The sequence below is a fragment of the Sinocyclocheilus anshuiensis genome, unplaced genomic scaffold (genome assembly GCF_001515605.1).
Source record: "Sinocyclocheilus anshuiensis isolate Anshui unplaced genomic scaffold, SAMN03320099.WGS_v1.1 scaffold767, whole genome shotgun sequence".
Taxonomy (NCBI): Eukaryota; Metazoa; Chordata; class Actinopteri; order Cypriniformes; family Cyprinidae; genus Sinocyclocheilus; species Sinocyclocheilus anshuiensis.
The window spans coordinates 1,192,103-1,205,089 of NW_015551124.1; the positions used below are offsets into that span (position 1 = coordinate 1,192,103).

The 12,987-nt window shown below is 32.1% G+C and overlaps 1 protein-coding gene across 9 annotated transcripts in view; it reads left to right on the forward strand.

Annotated features, from left to right (window-relative positions):
* Positions 1-11,074, forward strand: part of LOC107663164 (uncharacterized protein C15orf52-like) — a 34,703-nt gene extending 23,629 nt beyond the window's left edge. For 4 of the 9 annotated variants that reach the window (XM_016453334.1, XM_016453330.1, XM_016453331.1 and 1 more), the window contains exons 6-12: positions 338-394; positions 630-799; positions 7,161-7,198; positions 7,365-7,412; positions 8,695-8,788; positions 9,589-9,622; positions 10,328-11,071. In XM_016453334.1, coding sequence (XP_016308820.1) covers positions 338-394; positions 630-799; positions 7,161-7,198; positions 7,365-7,412; positions 8,695-8,788; positions 9,589-9,622; positions 10,328-10,909 — 1,023 coding nt within the window. In that variant the 3' untranslated portion in view covers positions 10,910-11,071. Of the gene's footprint in view, positions 1-337; positions 395-629; positions 800-7,160; positions 7,199-7,364; positions 7,413-8,694; positions 8,789-9,588; positions 9,623-10,327 lie in introns of all 9 variants that reach the window. The other 5 variants (XM_016453326.1, XM_016453325.1, XM_016453328.1 and 2 more) reach the window with 3 other exon arrangements.
* Positions 11,075-12,987: the final 1,913 nt, after the last annotated feature.

The window sequence follows — 12,987 nt, forward strand, 5'->3', positions numbered from 1 at the left end:
TGACCCATACAATGTATTTTTGGCTATTGCTACAAATATACCCCAGCGACTTAAGACTGCTTTTGTGCTCCAGGCTCACATATATTACATGTATATGGGTATATATTGCTTTTTACTAAATATACATTATAGTAAACAGCTAATTTACTGTGTGTGTATATGTATATATAATATATAATAATATATATTAATGAGATGTTCAATTAGATGTCTAAAATGATTTGTGTTTGTGTTTTAACAGTAAACCTCTTCAGCTGTGAAATCATAGGTGTTGAAGTCTTCATCTGTAACAGTCTTTTGCTCGTTACCATTGTCTCTCATCTGTGTGTTTGTTCAGGACGACTCAGAAAAACCAGATCAATGGAGTCAATATGAGGACTCGTATGTCGTCCCGGTGAGAGCGTTTCCACACACTCTCTGTCTGAACGTCTAATTAAATTAAACACAGAGATGTTCAGATGTCACTAATCATATTGTTTTTTAAAGTGGAGGGGCGTAAACCTCTTTCCATGCATCTTCTCATATCTTTGTGTTCAACCAAACAGTATTTAACTGCAACTGCATATCGAATTAGACCGTTTCCACATGGCAGATTTTGCTCTGTATTTGACGCTCGAATGATCTGGCAGGTCACAGAGGCCGTCGCTGACCTGAACCTCGTCACATCCAAAGAAGAGCAGCTGGAGTACCTGCGGTGGAAGAAGGAGCGTGAGGAGATCGACCGCGAGCGTGTGGCCCGACACAAGAACGCCAGAGGCCAGTGGAGGAGAGCCTGGGACATGGAGAAAACCGATCTGATGTAAGCCAGACACCTGCGCCTGATTTCTCTTCTGACGTGAGAGCAACTAACCTGCTTTGCTTTAGTTTGCACCTTGATTTAGTTTGATTTCTTCTTTCGTTTGTTCGTTTTCTGCATGTTTAACTGCCTCATACATACATAAATCGCAGCTGTTTGAATCATAATGGCCTGGTTCTTCTCTGTCTGTCTTGACACCTTCAGATATCTTTGTTTTGTTTATTGGTCCTGAACTAAATGATTCATAAATTCAGAAAACTTTTTGATGTTTTTGGTCTTTTTTTTTTTTCTTTATGCTTGAAATGATCCAAATTATCTGTTAAGATTATTTTATCTTTAATAAATCATTCGATTACATTTCTGAAATCTGTTTTCAAACAGAAGATTGTGTTATAACAGTAATATTTAGCTGTTAATGCTGGTTAAAATGAACCAATAGTCAGGTATCTATTTAGTCATTATCTGTGTTTCCATCCATGCATTTTTATATACATTTTGGGACATTGCATTTTTTTTTTAAAGTTGGATGGGAACACCAAATGTGCATCAAATCTTAAAATGCACATTAAAAAATTATTTGCTCAATTGAAGTGGAAGTCATTTATTATGTAGGAAAAAGAGTCACAGGCTTAAAATTAAGATTTATGTATTTTAATTCCATCTAAAATGTCCATCTATTTGGATTAAACAGTATTAACATAAACTAATAAACTTAATGTGATGCATATTTGTCAGTCAGGCATAAATGAAACGGGTCAGATTTCTACACTCAAAAATCATGCTATAGTTTAAACCATTTAAAATGTTTAATTATTTAAATGAAATCAAATAGATGCAAATAGTTAATTTATTTGATTTTGTTTAAATAATCATATTTTCGTAATGCATTTATTCAAATTGCTCAGAATCAGCATAAGTCTGTTCATTGTGATAATGAAATTGATTCAGTTAAAAAGTATGAAAATGGTAGCTGTGGAGCAAGCAGTATTCAATTAGTTGAAAGACATTGAAATAGTATTGATGATAAATGCATAAACATGGTTATTGTGTATTTAAAACACATTCATTTTATTAGTACTGTTACAGAAATCTGTCCTGTTTCATTTATGTTTGACTGACAAATCTGCATCACATTAAGTGTATTAGTTAAAACTGTAATGCATGAGAATTGTATATGCAATCCAAATACAGAAATCGTAAAATCAGGCCTAAATATTTTTTTGAGTGTCTTTAACTGCAACTTCCATTTTTATTATTGATCATTTGCGGCAGTTTCCCAGGAAGTGACGATTTTGTTGTCTTGTGATGGAAGCGGTGCTTTATTCGCAAATGTTTTATGCAATATTCCAATTTTCTGCAAATGTTCTTACTCTAATAAGTTAGGTAAATCTTTCTACCTAACACAAGTAGCCTAAAACAATGTCAAAATAGATATTGCAGCTGTTCTAAAATCTTGCCTATAGTTAATAGAGAAATTTCTCTTGTTATTGTCTAAATTTGCAGCAGTAATATCACAATAGCCGCTTTTCCACTGTCGGGCCAGTGCTTTAAACGGGCCGGGCGGGGCTAATAGCCTCGAACCTGTAGCACCGAGGCAAAAATCATGCTGCGTTTCCACCGTCGGGCCAGAAGCTCCGCTGCGCTTTACTAAAACCCACTCTTTACACGCCTCTCAGGAACAACGTCACGCAACCCCATCATTTCACCAACAAAGAGAAGTTATCAGAAAACTAATAAGAAATAAGTCACTGGAACTAGCGCGATCACAAAACGAACATGATAAAAGCGGCCGTTTGTTTGCATGCTTTGTTAAAGATTTAAATCCAAAAGCATTGATGTTTTACAATAATAAGTGATACATTGATCATAATGAATGAATTTATCAGGATTGAAAATTAGTCGCACAGAAATAAAGCGGTATGAACATAGCCTACCTACTCAGTCGAGTCTGTTTCTGTTTATTTGTAGTCACAGTATATAGGCCTACATCACATTTAGAAAGTATGATCATTTCTATATTTTTATAAAAGCTCCCGAACAAAAACCATATTATATTTTTATGACATACGCGGAGCTAAACTCTCGAGACGAGACTTATGACAGATAAAATATGTTAACGCACTAGCACGCCCGCTTTTGGCCCGACAGTGGACACGCAGCTAATGATAATTGTGACAAAGAAGCATCGCCATTGGGAAACGTGACGATGCATAATTCACTTCAAACTCGCATTCAGATCTGACTTAAATATCTCACTCTGACAAATGTTTTGCAGTAGGATTCATAAATGATCTTTGACATTTTAGCTGCACACATCAGTGAGCTGAACTCCCGTTTAATGTCAAAGAAGTTATAAAAGGTCCGTGTTTACGCTCTGATGACTGTAAAAGCTCTGTAGATGTCAAACTGCTCAAGACGTCTTGCCAAATCTCGTATCAGAGTTCAGCTAGTGCTGCTGTTCAATTAAACACGAGCTGATCCAGAAGAACTAGAGCTTGAGTGGGAAAGAGAATAGAAATAACATGGACTTCATATATATACTGTATATTCATCTGTTGAAGCTGTTTTGGATTTGGTGCTTCTGGGAATGTTTATCAATCACGTGTCTTGTATGGCATTTCGGGTCAAATGTCTCCGTTCATTGAGCTCGTGAGACATGGATGACTTTAATTTGAGTAACTGAATCAAACTTTATTAGAATTAAAGGTCATTCTAGAAACGAAACATAGGGTTTGTCCTGTATTTGTGGCATAAATTCAGTACATTTACAATTGAGATTATAATTGAGAGTTTTTAGATATTTTGATGTTATTTTTATTGATTTTTAAAGAAAATGTTTTATACAGTATTAAAGAAAAACGGGAAAAAATGGGGATATACATTCTGTAAATATTTTTAAAGCAAATATGCATTCATGAATGGACAGAGTCTGTACTTTCTGATAAGTAAAAAAGCATTTAATCAGTGCTATTACTAATGATGGCCGTCATTATTAATTCCATTATTATTAATTTGTTAAAGTCAGCATGAAATTAAAATGGACTTATATTGCTTTAATTCATGTTTCCGCTCTTAAACGGTTATAGTGGTTTAACTTGAAGAAATTATGACAGAAATATATTACTGTTGTACAGGGACAGAGCTAAACATGCAGCCGACTGTCATTAAAGGGATAGTTCACCCTGAAATTTAATTTGTGTCATTATTTACTCACTCACATGTTATTTATAAGAAGATATTTTGAAGAATGTGGGTAATCAAACCGTTGCTGGTCCACATTGAATTTGATAGTAGGAAAAAATACTATGGAAGTCACTGGGGACCAGCAGCTGTTTGGTTTTCCACGTTCTTATGTTGAGCAGAAGAAAGAAACTCCTTTTTTCAAACTTTTGAGGGAGTAAATGATGGTATAGATGACCATTTTTATTTTTGGGTGAACTATTCCTTTAATGTTAATAAAACAACAAAGCAAAGAGAAAAATCACTCACTACTCTTGAAAAACTTTAATGCAGTTGCTTTAATAGGAATCAATCTCTATAGTGTTTTATTTTTATATTTGTTCATAGGGCTGGGCGATATAGCTAAAAAAATTATCAACGATATAATGTTCCATATTGTTCGGTATCGATAATTATTGACATTTTTTATAAACTTTTTTTAAAACAAAGAGCAATATAATTTATTAATTTTTTTTATTTAACCACTGTATTTTTAAATTAACCCAATTTATTGAGACAAACAACAAATATTTTTTTGTTTTAACAGTCAAACACACAATAAAAATTAAACAAATATCTAATTTCTAATGTTTTATATGCAGATTAAATAGGTTTTAAGGAAACTTTTGTCTTGTCTCCCGAGGCCACAGGAGGACGCAACGAGCAAAATAATGCAGCGCATAATGTCAACGCATGGAAATAGCTGTCTATAAAAACGTGCATTACGTCTAAATTAACTCATATAAATCAAATATAATTTCGTAAATTGCATAAACAATTATGAACAAAACAGCATCATGTATTTATGCATTGCTTAATACAAAGAGCCGAATCGCCCATCACGCAGATTGCATTTAAAAACATAAGAGACGCAGTGAAAAGGAATAAACCTCCACAAATTCGCGATGTGTTTCTAAAAGTTGAAACTGTTTTAACTTTGCATGGCTACATCTCTTTTGTGAGACGCGAGTGCAGCAGTCATATTTGTCCGTCTAAAAAAATGCGCTGAATATGCGTTGTGTGTGAATGGCTCTTTTTCGGTTTTAACCTAATCAAGATCTTCTCCGCATTGAGCTACTATATTTCTCTAATATTTTGAATGCATAACACAGCAGCGGCCGACGCATCTCGTGGGCAAGACTAACAAAACATTAAAATGCAACAACGTCACTTGCATCATTATCACCGCATCTCGTGCTCCACTGATGACGCTCCCTGACGCACTCCTAACATTCAAATGCAAATATTCATTTTTTTATTCACCAGCTCCTCATCACAGGCAGGCACAGCACTCATGTTCATGTTTGTGTGAGCTGTCTGCGTCACTCATAGCACGTGCCTATATCGTGCACTATATCGAACATTTTTTATATCGTTATCGAAGAAGGTGTACCGTCGATAAATATCAATACAGTTTTATCGCCCAGGCCTATTTGTTCATTCAATTTCTTGAATGCTTCTGCTAAATACACCTATTGTACCTGAAAATAAAACAATGTTTGTTTTATTTGGATATTATGTGTATCTTTGTTCATTTTTAATAACAAAGATAAAGTAATGACAAAGATTTTTATCTTCGCCCACTTTTGCCTAAATATCCGCCATTCTTTTTTATATTTGGTTACCTTGAAAGGTATTGTCTTTATAATAGGGAAATTAGTTTGGCTGTAATGCTCAGACAACTCACAAAATAGTAAAACCAACATGACGATAAAATCGTGAATCGTGATATGATATTTTTGCCATATCGCCCACCCCTAGTTTATAATCATATCTAAGGGTTTTGTTAGCGTAAGGCTTTTTTGTGCATCCGGGCTCTGGATCTCTGGGCACCATTGAAAGCGCATCATCTGTGTTTTCTGTGTATAGTGATGCAGAGACGCTGTCAGTAATGTCATCATCATCAAACTTGAGCATGCAGTACCACAAACAAACTTCAGGCCAAATGTTAACAAGTGTCTGGAAGTCTTCAGCGTTTCAGATGGTTCCTCTGGAAGAAGTAATCTCCCCCCCGTGAGCACTATTGAGTGGACGGGAAAGGGGGTTATTTTTAGGGTGCTTTGAATGCCTTGCCTTATTTGGGACGGTTTACGAGCACTAGAGATCGTTCAGGGCCGCGAGACGCTTCAGGGCCGATGGTTTTGTGGGAGGTAGAAGATAGAAAAACACTCGATCAGTGAACGTCCTGTACAAGAGAGCAGAACAATCACGTCACGATGATTACTTTTCCCAGCCAAATATCATCCCTGTATTCAAGTGACGTTTGGGTAAAGCTCACAAAGACAAAGACAGCTCATATTTTACTCCAAAATGAAGAAAGAAAAGATTAGAATTTTAAAAAATGTAAAAAATTATATTTTACATAAAGAAAATTAGGCCTCTAAAATCTCACAGACTGATGAAAACCATTCTGCCTGATCACTATTATTGTTATTGAATAATAAATATATATGATTTTATTATATATATATTTATTTATTATTTATTTATTCAATATTAGAAATATTAGAAAGTTGCATTGCAAAGAAATCTTAGTGGTCCCAAAATAAGCTTAATTTTCTGTATGCAGATTATAATTTATTTATTTCTTCTCTCTTTTAATTTTGGGATAAACTGTGTCACAGACATTTTTTTTTTCTAACAATTTCGCTTTTCTAGTAGCTTTTCTATTTAGATTTTCTATGCTACAGATACAGATCGATAAAATGTAATAATAATAAAACGTTTTAAAAGTTTATAATAAACGTTTTGCACATTCTGTGTCACAGTGAAATCTTGAGTTTTCAAATCAGTTTAGTCTTTAAGGATTTCACTGAATTAAATATTTAGTGATGCATCTGGAAATAAACATTTTGCATGTGTTGTTTTGAATGTTTACCAGTTTAACCAGCAGTACTTTCTTGCTCATGAAGATGAAGCTGGCAGCTGGGAAATCTGCACCAGTAACCAGCACAAACTGGTCTGTCGGCACTAATAGTTATGCGTGTGTAAGCTAACTAACCCATGGACCTGTGACAGATTGAGCTGGATTTGCATGGCTTCTCCTCTCGCTCACCTGCTCGTATATTGTTGGTATCATCAGTGATTATTCTGCGATGATGTTTAGTTGCGTCTGCGTGTTTTTTCCAATGTGTTTTATTTGTAGGTTCTCTGAAAAGGAACATGGAGCAACATCAAACAGAGGTGAGCAAATTAAAGCGGAAGTGCAGTTTTAATTTTCTGATCAAACTCATTTACAGCTGAGATGTTATATTTATAATTTTCTTGATAAAGTCTGGTTGTGCTTTGTGTGTGGATTGTATTTTGTGTATAATAGTTTATCTTACGTGTTAATTATATTTGATTATAGGAGGTCGAAACACCAGAAGAGGAAATATGAGAGCGGAAGAATCCAGAGGTGCGTAAAACCTAAAACTCTTGATCATTTGGCCTAAAAAATTAATGTTTCATATAGATATGAGTTGATCTCAAAACTTTCAAGTACTTTGATGGATTTGAGCTCATTTGATCAAAATAGACCATTCAAATCTTAATCAGCAGAACATTTAATGCTTAGATGTTCAAATCTGCATTAAAATTGTGAATAGATATTAGAAATAAGCATGGAAAAAGAAGTTGTGAATAAATAAAACATGACAAATACAATGATTCTCTTTCCATGTGCACTTTGTTTTTATATTTTCTGTTTTCATTTTAATTTTAGTTAAAGTTTTTGTCATTTTGTTGTGTTTTGTCAATATTTTTTAAATGTCCACATAGTTTTCATTCAATTTAATTTCAGTTTTAGTTTCATTTTTTTAGTACATTAAGTTAAACTATTTGAAAATTAAAAATGTTGCCAAGTAAAAGTTTTCAAATAACAACATTTGTTTTATGACATTAGTTTTACTTTTTGTTAACCTTAATAACCCTGTTTCAAGTATGTGTCAAGTTTAAAATACTATGTTTATTTTTTTTTTTTATAATAGTCTTTTTAGTAGCACTCTTTTAGCTATTTTATTCAACTACAATAAAATTCAAGCTCAAATTTCACTGGAAGCTTGTATAAAAATATTAAATTATGTATAACAGAATATTTTAAATATTACATTTAAACATTAAATATAAAGAAAATTAAATCTAAAAATATTAGGTAAAAATTCAAGCTCAATTTATTTTGGAAGCTATATAAAATATTAAATTGTATGTATATACATATATAATCATTTGATTAAGTATAAAATGGTACATATATAATTCAAGCTCAATTTTCATTGGAAGCTTATATAAAAATGTTACATTGTATATCAAAATGAATATAAAAATGTAATTCAAATTTGAGCTTTGGAAGCTTATATAAATAATTAATTATATAAATAAATAATAAAATAATTAATTATATAAATTTTATAATTATTTTATATATATAATTATATAAAAAGCTTATATTTTATATAAAATAAAGTTTAGTTAAATATAAAAATTGTAAATTAAACAATATAAAAAATATTAAATTAAATATAAAAATATATTTAAAACATATCCAGAATTGGAAGCTTATATAAAAATATGAAATGATCTCCTGCAGTCACAGTGGCACTGTGTGATTATAATAATCAAGACTCTTTCCATAGTAAGAGTTAATAGGAATTAATTCAATCATATTCTACAGTGTGTGTTGATGTGTTTGGGTTTTCTAGTTCGACAGCAGGCGTCAGACAGGAAGAGGAAGTGTGTTCCAGTGGAGGGCAGTAAAGCGAAGGGTAAAGACCGTCTGACGGGTCGAGCGAGGAGGTAAACTCACCTCAAACTGCTGATGGTTAATGTGCTGAAGCGTTTACAGTAACATCCCGCCACATTTCACCTCAAAGCCATTATGTCACACATTTATGCCCCCTCAGAGGATGATGGGAATGCTTTTCAGAGCGATTTATGGTTTTGTGCATTTCCACTGCCATTAACGTTCAACCACGAAATCATCTGGTCGCATGACCTCTTATAATTTGACTTTTAAAATCTTATTATGAGTTCACAGCAGTTCCTTATTATACAGTAAATGGACGATCATTTACTCTTTACACACAGTAACTGAACAAAAAGCCCAGACTTTTTTTTCTAATCAAAGATATTGTAAATACTATTATAGAAGATAAAGATATTATTAAATTCTTATACATTGATGTATTTTTATTAAAGATGTTATAAATAATGTCATCTTAAATCACTAACTAAAAATACAGTTATACATATATATATATATATATATATATATATATATATATATACATTTATTTATTAAAATAAAATGAAAAATAAAATAAAATTATATTATATTATATTAAATATAATATTAATATTCAATTTTATCATGTTAAATATTACATTTAATCATTTTATTTTAATAATTACTAATAAAAATACATTAAGAAACAACATATATCTTCAATTGTAATATCACAATATCTTTGATACTAAAACATTTCTTTATAACAATTAAAATTTCTAATAGTAAATTAATATCCATTTACTGTATGATAACAAGGAACTGTTTTGAACTTTAGATTGCAAATCATTTCTTGGTTTTGCCCTCATAGGTGGGATGCTAAAGAGCAGGAGGAGCATTTGCAGGTGATTTTTATTATTATTAGTACTACTACTGCAGTATTGAATTTGGGATGAAAATGGGAAAAATGTTATGAATATAATTTTCACAATAATATGCATTAATAGTCCTAAATATAGGGTAACTTCTGGACATGTTTTCATGAAATTCACTAAAAATGATCAAGTTGGAATGAAATGTGCTTAATTTTGATGAAAATAATTTTATTTCTAAACAGGCTTTAAATTCTGTCTTAATTATAATTTTTTATTTTGATTTTTGGGGTAAAGTCTAGATACGTTTTCGTGAAATTCACTCAAAACTGATCAAGTTTGGAATGAAAATGTTCCTAATTTTTATAAAAAGAATGTAACAAAATAAATGAATAATCCTAAATAAAGGCTTCAAATTCTATTTATGATTTTTTTTTTTTTTTTTTTTTTTTTTTCCAGATTTTTAGGGTAACTTCTGGATATGTTTTCATGAAGTTTTGTAATGTTTGAGATGAAAATTTGCTTAATTTCTATGAATATATTTGCACAATATAATATATTAATAGTCTTACAGATAGGCTTTAAAATATGTCTTAACTATTTTTTTTTATATATATATTTAGATTTTTGGGGTAACTTCTTGATGTTTTCATGAAATTCACTCAAAACCGTTGAAGTCTGAGGTTAAAGTGTAGCCCTTTCTAATATTCTATACACCCGATGGTTGATTTCTGCTAGGTGTATCCAGAGAGCAGTTTGCAGGAGTTTTTAGAGGAACTCGACTGTCTTTGTGCTCCTGAGGTGGAGAACGTCAATCCAGAGACTGACATTGAAAACACAAAGCCACGTGCATCTGAAGACTCATTCAAAACGACCGGAGTCAAGACCCCCGACGGGACGGCAGAGCAGAATGGACGTGTTGCTACAGAATCCGCTCTCAAGGCCACCGAGAAAAAGGTCCGGTTTTCTGAAAACCACGACAGGAATGGCACAGAAAAAACTTCACAGGTCAAGAACGGCCCTGTAGAAGAAGACAGCCGAACACTGGAGCGAGACGACAGCGAATGTATCCCGGAGGAGACAAAACCGGCCTCTCCGGAGCGGGAAAACCCCGTGGAGAAACTGAATCCGCTCACTGAAGGAAGTGCAACTGAAGCCGGCGAAGCGTCGCATCCCAAAGCCGGAGATGTTCGTATATCGGCAGAACCGGACGAGAACCAACCTGTCGAACACAGCAAGAGCTGCTCAAACCGAGGGAACGGTACGAGAACATCAGTTACGGGTTCAATAGAGAGCAGCGGTTGGGTTACAGAAGTATAAACTCTATTCATTTTCTCCATAGGGGAAGTGAGATTTAGCTTATAAACTGTTAAAGACAGAATTACTGAGCTCCGAGCTTGTTAAACAATGGTATGCTGTTGTCAGACTGCATTATTTCAACTTATTTTTACAATAATTGTCTTTAAAATTTGAATTTGTGGTGAAAAACTACATTACCCATAATGCTGTACAGAAAGTTCCACCAGTAAGCCAAAAAGCTCCGCCCACTCCCATGAAGGACCGCGAGTGATATTTGTATTATTAGATGCATATTTTGTAACAAAATATATTGTTTCTACAGATATATAATCAACAACTTTAAATGAACATTTTTTTTTGTTTTTAATTAAATTATATAGTTTGCAATGCTTCATGGGATTGTAGTTCACAGTTCACAGTCTTGAATCTTTGTCTTTTGGTCTGATTTTCAAATGCTTGTCTGCTTCAAATCGAAGTTTGTAATGTTGTATATTATTATTATTATTATTATTTAATAAAACTAATTTTTTTAAACGTAAATTAAAACAAAGTAAAATTACTATTGAAATATTCAATGTAAAATAAAAACAAGTATTTAAGAGAAAATAATATAAGTAATATATTAATCTTAATTTTATTTTACATATGTCATGCATCTTGTAATGCTTAAATAAAAGTTTGTAATAGACTTTTTTTTAAATCACTATGACAAATATGAATGGAAAAAATACTTCCGTAACAGTGTTATTTAAAGAGTTAGTTCACCCAAAAATGAAAATTAGCCCACAAATTAATTTGTGATAATTTAATTTGTGGGCTAATTTTCATTTTTGGATGAACTAACCCTTTAAGTATTGTTTAAATCGAATTATAGTTATTAGGATTTTGAGATTTTTATTTGGATATTTTCCTTTTTATTTTTCATTTCATTTTCATTTTTTAAATGATTTTAGTTTTAGTTCTGGATCCAGCGACACTGAAAAAGTGGGTTGCACTAATGCACTGAAATGATTGATGTGCAGCAGGTTTTTGGGGTTTGTGCGTGCATGTGTTTTCACTGAGAGTGTGTGTGTGTGTGTGTGTGTGTGTGTGTGTGTGTTTTCTCTCTCCAAGAAGCCTGTAAACAGCTTTATGTAAAGGTGAATACATTCATCTGAAAAGGATGTGTGGTAACACTTTAGAATTAGGGAACACATTCACTATTAAAAGTAACTAAGACTAAGAGTTTTCCCTCAATAAAATTCATTGTAAGGTTTTTGTTAAGTTTAGGTATGAGGTTGTTAATATGTTAATACATTAATATGTGCTTTATAAGTACTAATAAACAGTCAATATGATTAAAGCCTCATTTGACTTGCAGATTTGAAGTGTCCCACCTCACAGGATTTAGCGGCCCACTGAAACTCCATTATCCAGCTGAAGTGCTGCAGAAATACCCTAGAAAGCAGCACTATATATGTAACCAGGCCACTTACTCGTCCTACGAGGTAAAGAGCACGGATACATCAGTTTTAAAGTGTTTAAATGCAACACTACAGTCCATTTCTGGTCTTTTTGCATTGATCTAGGGCCGCACAATTTGGGGAAAAATCTAATTGCGATTTTACTGCTAAAATTCCAATTTAAAATGCATTTAAAAGAAAATTCCAGCTTGGTATGCTTATTTGTAGAGCTAAAAGTTTGTGATTATATGGCTATAAAATAATAATGATGATTATTATGACTAATATAAAACTAAATAAAAATATACAAATTACTAAATAAAAAAAAAATAAATATTACTATTGTAATATTTCACTGTAAAAGGTATTTAAGAAAAAATTACAGCTAAAATTACAATAATAATATTTATGGCTGTCTTATGAGAGGCCTACATTAAATGTGTGAAGAATTTAGGTTTTTATTATATAAAAAAATTAAGTAATAAATTTAAAATATATATTAAAAATAAAATTAAAAACAAATAAATTAAAAACAAAAAACAATATAAACAATTGTTTAATATATATATATATATATATATACAGTGGGTACGGAAAGTATTCAGACCCCCTTAAATTTTTCACTCTTTGTTATATTGCAGCCATTTGCTAAAATCA